This window comes from Eschrichtius robustus, chromosome 6 (assembly GCF_028021215.1).
Source record: "Eschrichtius robustus isolate mEscRob2 chromosome 6, mEscRob2.pri, whole genome shotgun sequence".
Lineage (NCBI taxonomy): Eukaryota > Metazoa > Chordata > Mammalia > Artiodactyla > Eschrichtiidae > Eschrichtius > Eschrichtius robustus.
The window spans coordinates 138,794,067-138,808,467 of NC_090829.1; the positions used below are offsets into that span (position 1 = coordinate 138,794,067).

The window sequence follows — 14,401 nt, forward strand, 5'->3', positions numbered from 1 at the left end:
CAAAATTACCAGTTTGGAAACCTGCATCTGGTGTATTCCTCTTCTTTTTCTGCCAAGATGTTTTTTAAACTTTCCATTTGTTTACAACCTTCTTTTCCAATGGATGTGTATCCTTATCCATGTCCAAGTGGGTTTCTGCGCCTGTGTGTTTTCTTCTGAAAAGTCTTCTAAAGTGAATCCCATATTAAAATTGTTTGGCGTTTTCTGTTCTCTTCCTCTTCTCTTCTTTTATGATACCAGGTCTCCCAGATGAGATTTATTAAAGCTTGTCTCTTTCACCTATGTGACTCATGGGATTAGTGTACTTGTAGAATGGGAAATACTATTGGAAATATGAAATTTTCTCTTTTTATATTTTCCAAAGTTATTATTCTCTGAATTTCCACCTCATTATTCTCTGAATATTTAGAATTATTTAAGGCCCTTTAGTTAGACCCAGCCTGGTTTCTACTCCTGACTTGATCTGTGGCTGAGTGCCCTTGATCAGATTCCTTAACTTTTAAAATTGTAACTTATAAAACCTTTGATAAGTCTTATAATAATGTCACAAACAAGACAAAACATTTCACATACTTTAAAAATGACTGGTCAAACATACTTTAAAATCGATAGTGTCACCTTTACTGAATATCAAATTTAGATCTGAGCTCCCTAGCAGTCAAAGCAAAAAGGGAAATGCATTTAGTTGTATGGTTTTCATTGTCTGATAAGGGCAGGCAATTGACCTCTCTGAACCATAACTTAAATAAGAAAATAATGCCCGCTCCACCACTCTTTCAGGATAATGGTGAGAAACATACCAAGGGCCCATGTGATTTATAAACTATAGGGAGCTACACAAAAGCCAGGCATTATAAGTTTCATTAGAACTGTACTTCAAATAGCACGAAAGTTGCTTCAGATAGCATCCTTTGGTGGGAACATATTAGGGATAATTAGTCATGGGGAATGTTCTGGCACATCATAAGGCACTGTGCACATACCAGGACCTTCCAGTTCATTCTGTCAGGCTGCTCAGTCTGGCATTCTACGTCTCTCTTTCGCTCTCTGTCATTTTTCTCTTTTCACGTGGGAAATAAACATGATTGTTTTTGAACACAATAATTAAGAATGACCAAAACGTTGGATAGGTAACAAATATACCTCCTGTTCATGATAAACGCCACGAAAGGACATTTTTTTTCTTTGGATTTTTGAATTTTATTTAATTAATTTTTTTATACAGCAGGTTCTTATTAGTTACCTATTTTATACATATTAGTGTATACATGTCAATGCCAATCTCCCAATTCATCCCACCACCACCCCCATCCCCCTGCCGCTTTCCCCCCTTGGTGTCCATAGGTTTGTTCTCTACATCTGTGTCTCACTTTCTGCCCTGCAAACCAGTTCATCTGTACCATTTTTCTAGGTTCCACATATATGCGTTAATATACGATATTTGTTTTTCTCTTTCTGACTTACTTCACTCTGTGTGACAGTCTCTAGATCCATCCACGTCTCTACAAGTGACCAAGAAAGGAAATTTAAGCAGAACTGGAATTTAAATTATATTTCCTTTTGGTGCTAATGCAGACATAAAACTTTGTATATCATAATTTTGAATTTTCCCAAAAAATTGTGAAGATGCCTTTTGTCTGTATGTTGCCAGGAGAAGAGTCAATTTAAAATAAGTCAAACTGACTGTCCGTGTAGGACGACTAATTTTTTTCTGATCTCCTGGCGAGACTATCTCAGTATCAGTCTCCAGCTACAAAAACACTTTCACGCTGATGTCTGGGGAGTGTTTCATGGTGAACTGTTTAAATAAGCAACAACAAACTTTTCCCTCAAATCTGCCTCCTATTCCCAATTAACTCTGCAGAAGGAAATCTAGGCAGAATCACAATGTGTATTTTTTTCTGTCTTCTTAAATAGTAAAATAAGGTATTGAAAAGAATGTCAAATACCCAACTTCTGTTTAAAAAATTTTTTTGCACCTTTTAGATTATTTTTACTAGTAGTAGTATAAGTCAGACAAACACATCAAACATGAAAACTTTAATTAAAATAGGCTTCAAGATTTTTTTTAATCACCAGAGATAACAGTGTTAATAAAATTTTACCCACTAGTCAGAGTAACCTTTTAAACAGGTTTTCTGATGAATAAGGGCAGTAATAGCTTATATTTACGTAATGCCCTTCTGTGTTCCAAGAACTTTCAATTATTCTCTATAACAATATCTCTAAGTAATGACATCTTTCATATTAATTCGGGGTTAAACTCTATGTTAGCAGCTCCTAGGGAGCATAAGCTCCTAGGTTTGCCATAATTGTGTGATAATTCATAGCAAACTGGTGTTTTTTTTTTTAATCTGCACTATCTAAATAACTTTCTGAACTATTTGAGAATATAAAAATGATTCTTTATGTGTTATAAGCCCATCCCAATTCAGAGCCTTTTATTGAACTTTTTTAAAAGCATGTATTGGAATAAGAAGTCTACTTCATATGGCAGAGTTTATTAATTTATTTTTGCCTTTAAATTAGTAAATGCAGCAATCCTGGCTGTCAGACTTTGGTACCAAAACATGACAGGGAGAACCACAAAATGCTAATTGTCTCCTCAGCCCATAGTGCAAGTTGGGAAAAGAGTCAGCCTTCTGCTAGAAAATTCTATTTGGTGTATGCGCACATTCATAATACAAAATAATCCATATAGACACACATCTACTTGGAAGACGTAGAGTTGGGGAAGCACTTTTTATCCACCAAGTTTATTAAATGATTTAGTTTCATGGTTTTTTGGTTAACGTAATTAACTTATATTTGAAGAAGGAAAAAAGCCCTGCATACCTGCTATGTATTTCTTCAAACATTTTAAACTATCCTTGTGGTTCAAATGTCCTTACTGAAGTTGCATATGGTATATAACATCTAGGTAACTAGTATACATTCTCACATAATATAGATATGTATGAAATAGCTGTTCACGAGATACATAAAGGAAAATGTAATATTTGAGAGTGTGGCCGGAAGCACAACTGTAAAAATAACCATGGTGTTGTTTGGGGCCATAAGACCTAATCCTTTCACTTTTTGAAATAAAGAGAAAGAACAGCGTTTAATGTTTGTTGACATAACTTGAACCCTGAAACCCAAACCATCTTTTCTTTAAATGCTTAATTTACCATAGTCAGCAAAACACCCAAAGTAGAGCAATGTGTGTTTCCAGAGTACTGGGTGAGTTTCCCCTTCTGACCCAGAATATATCCATTTAGTGCTGTATTTATCATATGTAGTTTTCTTGGCAGGAAGAAAAGCTATTCAGCAAAACATAAAAAAGCTCTTAGTAGGAAAGCAATTCATTTTGTAGTTAGCTGGGTTTTACAAATACTAAAATATCACATTGAAGGTCTGTTTTAATAAGGTTGTTGTATGAGAGCTGGGGAGTTTTGTAGCAACAACCATAATTTTTTTTTTTTTTTTTTTGGTGAGGTAGTCACATTTCTTTCAACATTCAAAAGCACGAATAGATATGTCAATACAGGAAACACCATGTCAACCGTAATTTTAAGTCAAGGTCAGCACTGTTTTATCATTCCAAAATTTGTCTTTAAAACATTTCCGTTATTTGAAGCCTACTTTACTTGCTAGACAGCCTTAGAGGTTTATCACTAACCCAAGTATTCAGAAAATCAAGCCTTTTAATTCATGGACCTTCACTCTTCTCACTCTCCAAAGGCATGTGATGAGAATGGGATCTTTGGAAACAGATGAAGCTACTTTGGGATTAAAATGCAAATCGAATCCCTATGAGCCCAGATGCAAGTCTTTCTGCAAACGTACGAAGATGTTTCTCTAAAACGACATCAGTTACTTTTTTCTCAAAGAGAACTTGGAGCAAACCAGAATTGTCATTTTTCTCTAAAAACCTGGGTAAGGGAGAAATGATAGGCCAACACACACAAAAATTCTATTTTTTATTTTTTCGTTTTTAAAATAAACCATTGAAATTGTGAATCAATTTAAACAATAGCTCCCTTATTTATTAGCCTCTATCACTGTCCACCGGACAGCATCTCTAGGGCTGCCCTCAGGAAAAAGGAGATTGTCCCGTCCCAAATGGCTGACTTGAGTGTCGCTGATTTATTTAAACTTTTTAAGGATTAACAGGACTGACTTAAAAGAAGGATATTTCGTTTTTATTCTTTTATTTTTAATGAAATCCTGCAGTAACTTTTTACATAGACAAATATCCATTTGGGTCATTAGCAAAGTGCCAGGCTGGGGAGGTGGAGAGGGAACATTTCTGTAAGAGGATTCTCTCCGTTGCTCTGTATAATATTGGGAAAAACATTCCATGAATAATGCAGAAAATAGAACTGTGAAACGTGTTTTAGGGACAAGATTACTTAGCAAGCCAGAAACATAACTTGTTCTGAATTAAAAGGCAACTCACACATCTTAACACATTGGGAGAAGTGGCTGGGTGGAGTGGGACTGACTTCACCTCTCTGCGGCCCCCTGGTCCCGAGTAAAGAGATTATGGCCTTGACGCTGATTTGGAACGGTGGCTCCTGGGACAACCTCTCCATTAAACGGCCAGGCTGGGGCTGCCCTGCTGTGTGAGGTGGCGCCGTCAGGGCTGCCCCTTTACCGAGGATTGAGTCTCTGCTCCGATTGAGAGCAGCCAAAAAAACAGGCGACAAGACACACTTAAAAATAACGAGGGGGTGATTGGGACAAGCCTGGCTTTGCTCTCTGATCTCGCCCTGTCCCCTGGGGGCGGGGCTGAGAAAGTCCCCAGACCCACCCAAGGCTCTGGGCCACGCCAAGGCAGTTCCTCAGGCTCTCGGCATCTTCCTGAACTGGGCTGCGGGGCTCCCACTGGCTGTAGTAGGAGTACCATCACTGCCCCCCAACCCCCAGTACTCTAGGTGCGCTGGCTCACCGTCCTTGTCTGCACTGTTGATCTCTGAAAGAGGATCCACCCCCCCACTGCTCAGAAGGCTGCACCGTTGGTGGTAGTTTCTGGAACATTCTATGCCACTGCCCATCTTCCGATGGGTGAGGGGCCCAGGTCCTGAGAATCTCTGTCATCCCCTATCATGACACTTGTGTTTGGGAGAACAATCAAAAATTCTCAAGGTTAGGACCTGAGTCTCCGGGGACCTCTGTGGAAAGATCGTAACTATGGTGCTTTCCTGGAAACGCTCGTGACCGCAAAGCAGGGTCCAGTCTAACAGGGACATGGCCTCTAGGCCTGCGTGCTGTCCTCTGTGGGGTGTGTCTGGAAGTAGGTGGTGTCCGAATGTCGGCGGAGCAGCCCCAAGGTCATGTGGCTCTCTGGAGTGGCCCGCAGCCCCCCAGAGGTCACTCAGCCACCCAGCCGCACCCAAGGGCGGGAGCCGTGGCGTTAGCACAGTCACCCTGGACCAGGAAGGCCACAGACAGGTTTCTGCCCACGTGAAAGGCCCGGCAGGGTCCGAAAGAAAGGACCTTGCTGGGGGCGAGTCTTCCTCGAGCACAGGGTGTCCCCGAGGCTCCCCTGCTCAGCCTCCGTGTGCACGAGCTGTCGCAGGGACCCTGCTCTGGACGTGGCCACTGGTCTCCTGGCCACCAGTCCCCACAGGCAGCAGGTGAAGGATGGGGCTGGCTCCGGTCTGATTTAAGCCGCCTCCCGTGTGAAGGATGCTCACCAGGCCAGGAGGGTCCCCCGCTCCATAGTGCACCTTTTCCAGCCTTCACTCCTGCTCAGGACCCCCCTGGCCTTGTTGGGAGACAGTTGGGTGCTGACTGAGAAAAGGCAAACATTTCTGTGTGAGGGTAAGGTGTGGGTTGTGTGCAGAGATCAAGGTCCTGTCTCTCCCTGGCAGGTGCGTACCTATAATACACCTTACACCTTCACCTCTCCACCTCCCCGAAGTCCTAGAGAAGATTCCTGACCCCTCCCTTCCTTTCCGCGGCAGGTGGAGCTCACGGGCAACAGCATTTACGAGTACATCCATCCTTCCGATCACGATGAGATGACTGCTGTCCTGGCAGCCCACCAGCCTCTTCACCATCACCTGCTCCAAGGTACTTCCTCCAGACGAAAAGAAACCAGAACGAACGCTGCACGATGCTCTTTGCTGTGACCCTAGGGCTTAGTTTCCCGTGATGCCCAGCCAGGCCTCTCCAGCAAACACGCGGGGTCCACCAAGTGGGGATTTGTTTTTATGCTTCTGTCCTTTAAAGCAACTACTGATCCCCTTTCACGTGCCAGAGACTGTGAGAGGGGCACGGTAGGAGACAGAGAAAAGTGGTCCAAGGCTTCCACCCCAAGGTGCTCTTGGTTTAGAATGCCAGCGACACAGGTCTAGACCTGGGCTTCTTAACCAGAGCGTCCGAGGATAAAACTCAGGGGGGCCATGAAATTGCATGGGGAAAATTACATCTTTATTCCCTCTAGGTGAAATCTAGCATTTCCTTTGCTCGTAGATTGTAGACAGTAAGCCATCTTACTATCACAAGTACCTGTGGCTTTGCCTACAACAAAATTCACAGATATTTTCATTTCACCTTATGGTTGTTTCAGGTATTTAAACATATCGGTTATGCTCACCACTACTTTGAAATTTCAGGAGCTGTGAGTGTGCTGCAGGATCTTGTTATTTAATGTGTTAATAAAGTAGCACACTTATAACCACCGCACCACTTGTTTGAATATTTCGATGTTTTTCAATACAGCTGATCCCCTTTGTAATCTCATATATTTTATGCTCTCAGAAACGTTATTCTGAGTGGGGATCTGCAGGTTTTGTGCCGCAGCACGAGTCAGTTAAGAAGCCTTGGTCTAGACGGATGAGGCATGTCCATCTTGCTGACCTGGCTCCACTGGGCGACAAGAGTTTTCTCTTGACAGTCCCAACATCTAGCACGTATTAACCTGGTCCCCACCGTTTTAAGCACCCTGTTAGAACAGTTGTGGCGTGGCTGTTCAGTGAGGGTGTGGAACATGTCCTCACACAAATGACTCCTTAATTTACAATTGCCATGTGTGCTAGGAAGACACAGAACAACTTATTCCAGGGGCCCTGCCCTTGTAACTCCCTCTGATGGCTCAGTGAGACCAACCAGTATGCTGACCAATGGGTCTCTTGTCTGCTTTGGACTATGGTATCCCAACTCGGCCAAAATCCCCTAGTGAGACAAAATGCCAAAGAACAAGTGTCAAAAGTGATGAGAATGGGGTAGCCAGCCACAGAAAAAAAAATGGGTTCCATTCTTATTGCTTCCTCCTGGGATGGGTCATTCTGAGGCTAGGAGGAGAGAACCCAGAATAGCACACTCAGTTGTAAAACCCCTTGCAGACCCAGCTCTGTGGCCCCCATGTTCTAGCCCCAGAAATAGTCACCATGTGTCTACCAAGGAGGGAGGCTGGTATCTTGGTTTCTGAAATGAGATGGGGGCTTAGTTGTAGCTATGGCCTGGGGTGCTTAAGTCCTTGGAAATGGTCCGGCTGCATAAATGAACAGGAATACGACTCTGAAGAAATAATTTCCAACAAAATAAGGGCTAGGAGAGCACATTGCTCCCGAATCTAATGCTTTCACTGTGGGGTTGTCTAAAGTCGGACAGAGACAGCTGGAAAATTAGAGAATTCCTCAGAACATTGTGGTGTGTGTGTGTGTGTGTGTGTGTGTGTGTGTGTGTGTGTGTTTAATTGAAGTATAGTTGATTCACAATGTTCTGTTAGTTTCAGGTGTACAGCAGAGTGATTCAGTTTTATATATATTCTTTGTCGGATTCTTTTCCACTATAGGCTTTTACAAGATATTGAATGTGTTGTTATTGTTTTAAAAAGTTACAGTGTGTTAATTGCACAGGAGCGGGCTTTCTGCCATTAGCTCCGGTTTCATTTTACCTTTCCATGTCATAGCCTTTAAAAAAGTGTTTAGAAAATGACAGCAAATGGGAGTATCGGGAGACCCGTCCAATTTCCTGCGGGGTTCACGTCTAAGGTGGGCCAACAGTACAGGAGGAGAAGGTCTGGGAGACGTGGGGTCTCCCACTGACTCATTTCCACAGCCAACCGAGTGTTCAGGCTCTGAGGTTCACAAGCACCTGGTTTTCACCTCATCTGCAGGGTTGGTTTTCTGTGTCTGAACTGGCCTCCTTGTTTTATGGTAATTGTGTGAGAAGTGGGCTCTCCCCAGAACTGGGTAGTTAATTACTGGGTGATGGTTTTTACACCTGAGCATGCTCTTCTGGAAATGGGGTAGATAGGCCGCCATGTTAGAGGGAAGCCTTCTGCCTCCAGACCCCAGCTGTGCAGAGAAACTGGGGGTAGATATGGCAGCCCCTCCAACTAGGGGAGGGGGGCCTCTGTCTGAGGTGATGCCCTCAGCTCCACTGGGCAGTGCCCTCAGGGAGGGGCGGAAGGCCTTGCTTCCATTCCTAGTGGTAACCTTTCTTTAAAAATTAATTTATTAACCACCACCAAAGAGCTGTTTATTTAGAGTGGAATGACCTCGCTCTCACCCTGGGGCGAGGACAGTCTGCCATCCGTGCCCAGAGAGCTGGTGTCCGCTCACTAAAGCAGAGGGTGTTCCCTTGGGGGACGTATGCGTTTGCAGTAGTGAGGTCGGAGATTCGTGTGTGAGGCCTGCCACGGGAATGAAGGAAAGGCTTTGGGCCAGAGAAAGGGGCGGGGGCGGGGGGCGTCCATCCAGGGCTGTAACTGAGGGTGAAAGCTTTGATCTGGCCCAGTGGGTCTGCTGGGTCCTGTGCCCCATCCCACGATGCAGGGCAGTCTCGGTGCCCATGGCCGTGGGCGCACTGGCCGCAGGGGCCCTGGGGCCGGCTCCCTCTGCCAGGGAGAGGCCTGCACTTCTGACTCTCAGTCAGTCAGAGGGGGGACGTCAGTCAGATGCTTCTGGGCTTCCCGGCAGGCTCGGCACGCGCCCAGGGCTGGCCAAGGCGGTGCTCCTGGCACCGGGCCTCTCTGTGGCCACCGTCAGGGGACCACGGCAGGTCGAGCTGGGCCGGGTCGCTGCTCATAGATCCTCACCTTGGCCCCAGGTTGGCGTCTAGCAAGGTCTTGCTGTGGCCATGTTTCGGGCTACCCCTTTCTGGAGCACGTGGAAGCTCGCCGGGACCGGGCCAGCCGCCCCCGCCCCACCCGGGTCCTGGCCACCGCCTCTCTGAGTGGGGTTCTGGGTGGACTGGGCCAGGGCCTCTGGCTGCCTGATCTGGTCCAGAGGGTTTATTGGGAGTGTTGGGATAAAGTCAGGGGAAGCGTCATGGGACAGTTTGCCAATCTAACCTCACGCCTGCTTTCAGAGTATGAGATCGAGAGGTCGTTCTTTCTTCGAATGAAGTGTGTCTTGGCGAAAAGAAACGCCGGCCTGACCTGCAGCGGGTACAAGGTACCGGGAGCCAAGGGCTTGCGGGCGGGAAGGGGGCAGCGGTGGGTCTTCGCTGTGCTTTGTGCTTTGCTTCACGTTCAGGAACGTCTGCAACAGGAAGGCATCACTGCCTAACGTAGAACTTTCTAGGGACGCTGCTCACGGCAAGTGTGAGAGCTGGAACCTTACAGGGATATTCCAGGCAGGCTGGATTTCGTTGTCTGAGGCCAGGAATAAATGGGGCTAAGGGTAGAATTTGACCTTGGCACCTTCAGGTTCTACATTGCACACAGGGCAGTTCCACTGGAGCAGCCGCGCCTAGACTTTCTCCTGCCTCGGGAGAGAGGGTCACCACTCTGGAGCTAGAGGCGGATGGGAGCCTTTTTGCGGGCGAATTTGTATAAAAGGAGGCAGGGGTGGGGTGAAGAGAGAGGGGACAGTCCTGTGCCTTTGTCCTTTGTCCTGTCTGGAATGCCCCTCCCCCCTCCTCCCCATCCCAGGGTCCGCCTCCCCTCAGCCTCTCCTCAGCCCCGCTCCTTTGAGCCTCAATGCCAGCTCTTCCCTTTGACCATTACCTCACTCTGTTTCATAGTTTGGGAGATACTTGTCTTACTTGCTGTCCCAGACCCTAAACCTCGGAGGTGGAAGCCTCCAGCACCACCCTGCACCCTGTACATATTCTTCTGGAGACTTGGGTCCTGAGATGTTTCTGACACTTACTAACCATCCAACTGTCTGATCTTAAGTAAAACCCATCACCTACCTTGTCCTCAGTTTCCTCATCAGTAAAATGGGAGAATAGAGTCCAAGGATTTTAAGATTTGTTCCAACCCTAAAGACTGTGAGTGTGTTCAGGAATCCTGGAGGAAAGTTTCTGAAAAGAGGATTTAAGATTTTAGCTGCTCATCACTGCTGTTATGATGGTCATGATCCTTTCAAAGATCTTACTGACCATAACTTGTGTAAATGCTTCAGTATTGAAGCTTAGGGCTGTACAAATGTTTCCGTTTGATATTTGGAACACTATACATTTTCTCCTATATGGTTCTTGGCTATAACAATTAGAAGTGTTTCTATATAGCCACGCTGGATTTGTGTTTATTACAAGTGGATAAAATCTTGAATTTTAAATAAAGTAAATAAAATAAAATAAGCATACGTTCAAAATGAGGACTTTTTTAAAGGGAATTCCCTGGCGGTCCAGTGGTTAGGACTCCACACTCCCAGTGCAGGGGGCACGGGTTCGATCCCTGGCCGGGGAACTAAGATCCCGCATGCCTCACAGCCGGAAAAAAAAAAAAAAAATGAGGACTTTTTTGATTGCCCTGAAAGAACTCTTCATTTACTGGCGTGATACAGCTTGTCAAATTATTTAAATGTCAAGTTAGCAATTGCAAAATTCAATCTCATTGGGAGATGATGAGCTTTATAGTTACTGAGGTGAGCATTATGGAACAATGGTTAGCTCCCCAAAATGCCTTTGTTGTGCCCTCTAATTGCAGTGGCCATGAGTTAATTATGCATAAATCCATTCTATATTAGAGAGTCTTCACTTGTGGAGTTACTTGAGCATAGTCAATTGCATAAGATAACTCTTATATTTTATGACGATATTGTTTCCTAAGAAAGAAGCATAGTTCATTTCTTCCGAGCAGTGAATCAGATGTCTGTCAGCATGTTGGCTGCACGGCTCAGTAGAGGCTGGGCTGGGGGAATATTCCAACCTGTTCCAGAAAAGAAGCAGGCCCAGAGCCAGGAGCAGTGGGTACCAGTCTGACCTCCGGGTCGCCGCCAGCTGACCCTGCCTGTGCTTCCCCAGGTCATACACTGCAGCGGCTACTTGAAGATCAGGCAGTATATGCTGGACATGTCCCTGTACGACTCATGCTACCAGATCGTGGGGCTGGTGGCCGTGGGCCAGTCACTGCCGCCCAGCGCCATCACGGAGATCAAGCTGCACAGCAACATGTTCATGTTCAGGGCCAGCCTCGACCTGAAGCTGATATTCCTGGATTCCAGGTGAGTTTGGCACCTGCTGCTGCAGAGTTCCGGAAGATTCTGATGGTGGAAACTGGCCCCTGAAAGCTACACTATTAAACCAAAATGTAGCAAGCAACAAGCTGTACTAAGAATATGAATTAGAAAGAGATTTAGTGAAAGAATTAGTATCGACCTTAATAGTCCAGGAGTGGCCGGCCTCTCCAGCTTATAGGTACTTGTTTTATTTGTTTATATTTTCATCATCTCACTGGAGTTTGAACTGGAAATATGTGTTGTGGGCAAAAGTTAGCCTTTTGAAGACCCATGAGGTCAGGATTCTGCCTTGTGTCTCCGTCAAGTTGGTAGGACTTTAAAACAAACAGAAAGTCTCCACCCTGAGCGGTGTGTGTTACCGGGAGGGCTTCCAGCTCCAGCTGGCGGGAAGCCGAGCTCTGCCGGTCCCTGCAGGGCTGAGGCAGCGAGCAGAGAGGTGGCCTTCGCTGGGGGGAAGGCTGGACCCACAGCTCGGCAGGTGCCCGTCGGCGTCTGGGCTGGGAGGGCACCTCCGGCTGATGGGGAGGGCGAGGCTGCAGCACCCCCAGAACTGTCTCCCACTTGGCGAGGCCCAGCAATTTGAGAATCTCCTCTCAGAGAGAGGAGGGAGGGTGGACGAGGCAGAGGCACTGACCTGTTGTTTCACTGGGCCTGGGGAAGCGTCTGTGCGTCCCCCGAGGCAGGCTGCAGGCCTGCGGGGCCTCCCGGGGCTTCCATTTTCTTTGCCCATTTGGCTATTCACAAGGATGTTAGGAAAGAGGAAGCTACACAGTAGATGGGAAGCATCTGTGAAAGTGAAAAGCCTGATAGACCTGCAAGGTGAGTCGTTTTGCCTCTTGGCCTTTTAGATTCCTCAACTGTACAGACAGAAACGAGTGTTCGGAGACGCAACTCCTGACTTTCGGTGTGTGTAGCTGAGCTTTCTGGGAGAAAAGTTTTACACACACACACACACACATTTTCCTGTATGTCCTGAAGCTAGGATTTATTGATTTTTTTTCACTTTTTAAAAATTGTGGTAAAATATACATGACGTGAAATTGATCATTTTACCCATTTATGGAATGAAAATAAACTTACCTGGTTAAGGATAAGAGGTGAAGACACTGTTTAGCCTAGTTCATCGTGAATGCATCTCAGAACCGTTCAGAGGCAGAGAAATGACAAGGGTTGGCCTTACAGGGTCATCATCAAGCTCCCTGAAACTCCAGGCAAAGAGGAAATATAACCCCTTGGGGGAAGGATGCCCGCACCTCTTGGGAGGGCCAGACGCTGACAAGGGCTGTTTGCTTGCAGTAAAGACAGAGACACCTGCAGGCAGGAGCCGGGAGGCCGGGGGGCTGCTCGGAAGCCGGCGTGGGGTAGACCTCACAGCACGCAGGGACAGAGAGAGAAGCTCTCTCCAGACTTAGGAGCCACTTCTAAAAGTGGACTGCAAGAAAATCTGACTGTCCATGTTCATTATTTTAGAAATTTAGGAAGATACGGCGGGTTTCTCCCTTGTTTTGTCTCCTAGTTTTTCTTTGACCGTCCTGGGAAAAGCCTCTGAGGCTTGGTGAATCCTCTAGAAGAGGACAGAGGGGCATCTCCCCAGAGGAGAGATTTCAGGTCTTCTCGAGTTGTTTAATCCACACAGCTTTGAAACGTGAGGGACAAATCGGGGAGCTTTACAGAAGAGGTTATGTGAGTTTAGCTCAGAGGCCAGCTTGCTCCTGAAGGGAGCCTCTGCTTCTGGGTGTAAGGGCCGTACCCCCGAGGTGAGTAGTAAGGCAAGGTGGCCATCTCGAGGAGGACTTCCTGGCTCTACAGAAGCCCGTGAAGTTCTTCCTACTAAGTACCGGGAAGCTTTTAGCAAAGCCTTGAGGTCTTTTCTGAACCCCAGTCGTGTAGGAGATCCTGAAGAATTCTTCATACTCTGGTCTTCAGTCGGTTGCAGCTCGATGGTCCTTGAAAGGCCACTGGGCTGGGGGACAGAGGAGCTGGCCCAGTGCCAGAGGGTCAGTAGAATGGGCTGGCAGGGTGATGTCAACTCCTACGTCCAAACCCCAGAGGCCACGGCAAGGGGTTGGCCTGAAGCCCAGCAGCCCCAAAGTCACAGGGGCCAGGGTGGGAGTCCTGGCAGGAGGGCCCAGCTGGTCCCCCGCCCCGCCAGCATAATCCCAGACAAAACTGAACTCGGCGTAACCTGAAATCTGGTTCATAGGGGTTTTGTGGTATTTCACTTTGAAACTGTAGCTGGTGCTTTTGCTAAGGATGGGTGAACCCGGCGATGTTTGGGGTTTGGCAAATCCCTCTGACAGGTCTTCAGACACTAGAGGGTTGGAAAAAACCAAGAGGGCAGCCTGCCAAACCCTTCCCTTCCCCTTTAATTTTTAAAGCCAGTGTGTACTTTGATGAGAAACTTAATACATGTGTTTCTGATTCATTTACACATTCGGGGCCGTTGTTCTGAAACTTTACATCCAAAGGGTCTGGGAAGCCTCTTTCATCCCCACACCGTAGAGATGCCTGGTTTTCTTTTGGGGGGAAGCCAGACGTCTCAATTTTCCTGCCACACGGAGTTAGACTCCAGTGGGGCCTGAAGTTCTAGGTGGCCCTTGGACAGGTCCCCCGAGCCCTGAGAGGCTCTGGCCTGTGCAAACTCCCTTTCTACCCACCTCCAGCCCCAGCTCCTTCCTGCCCTGGAGGAACACCATGGAAATGTGTACACCAAATAGTGAGTGATTCCATGGAAATATGAGGCTCACAGAGATTTACGACCCAAAGCCTGTGCAGAGCTCCACAGAAAGGGGAGCGGGTTAGGGAATGAAAGTGAGGTCAAGTTTCCCCATTTAATTTACAGCTAACATTTCAGATCTGGGCCAGCAGGGCCCCTAGGCCCTGTCACCCTCAGTCCCCACTGACTTCTCACCATGGCCTCACCTCCTTTGGAATCCCCTCTTGTCTCCACTTTCATCTGTTCTTGCATATCTGTCACCAAGATGCACCTCCTCCGA

General features: G+C 46.7%; 1 protein-coding gene across 2 annotated transcripts in view; it reads left to right on the top strand.

The window, feature by feature from the left end:
• Window positions 1–14,401, top strand: part of SIM2 (SIM bHLH transcription factor 2) — a 43,992-nt gene that overhangs the window by 12,761 nt on the left and 16,830 nt on the right. For both annotated transcript variants that reach the window (XM_068545770.1, XM_068545771.1), the window contains exons 4-6: window positions 5,952–6,060; window positions 9,307–9,392; window positions 11,191–11,390. In XM_068545770.1, coding sequence (XP_068401871.1) covers window positions 5,952–6,060; window positions 9,307–9,392; window positions 11,191–11,390 — 395 coding nt within the window. The remainder of the gene's footprint in view (window positions 1–5,951; window positions 6,061–9,306; window positions 9,393–11,190; window positions 11,391–14,401) is intronic.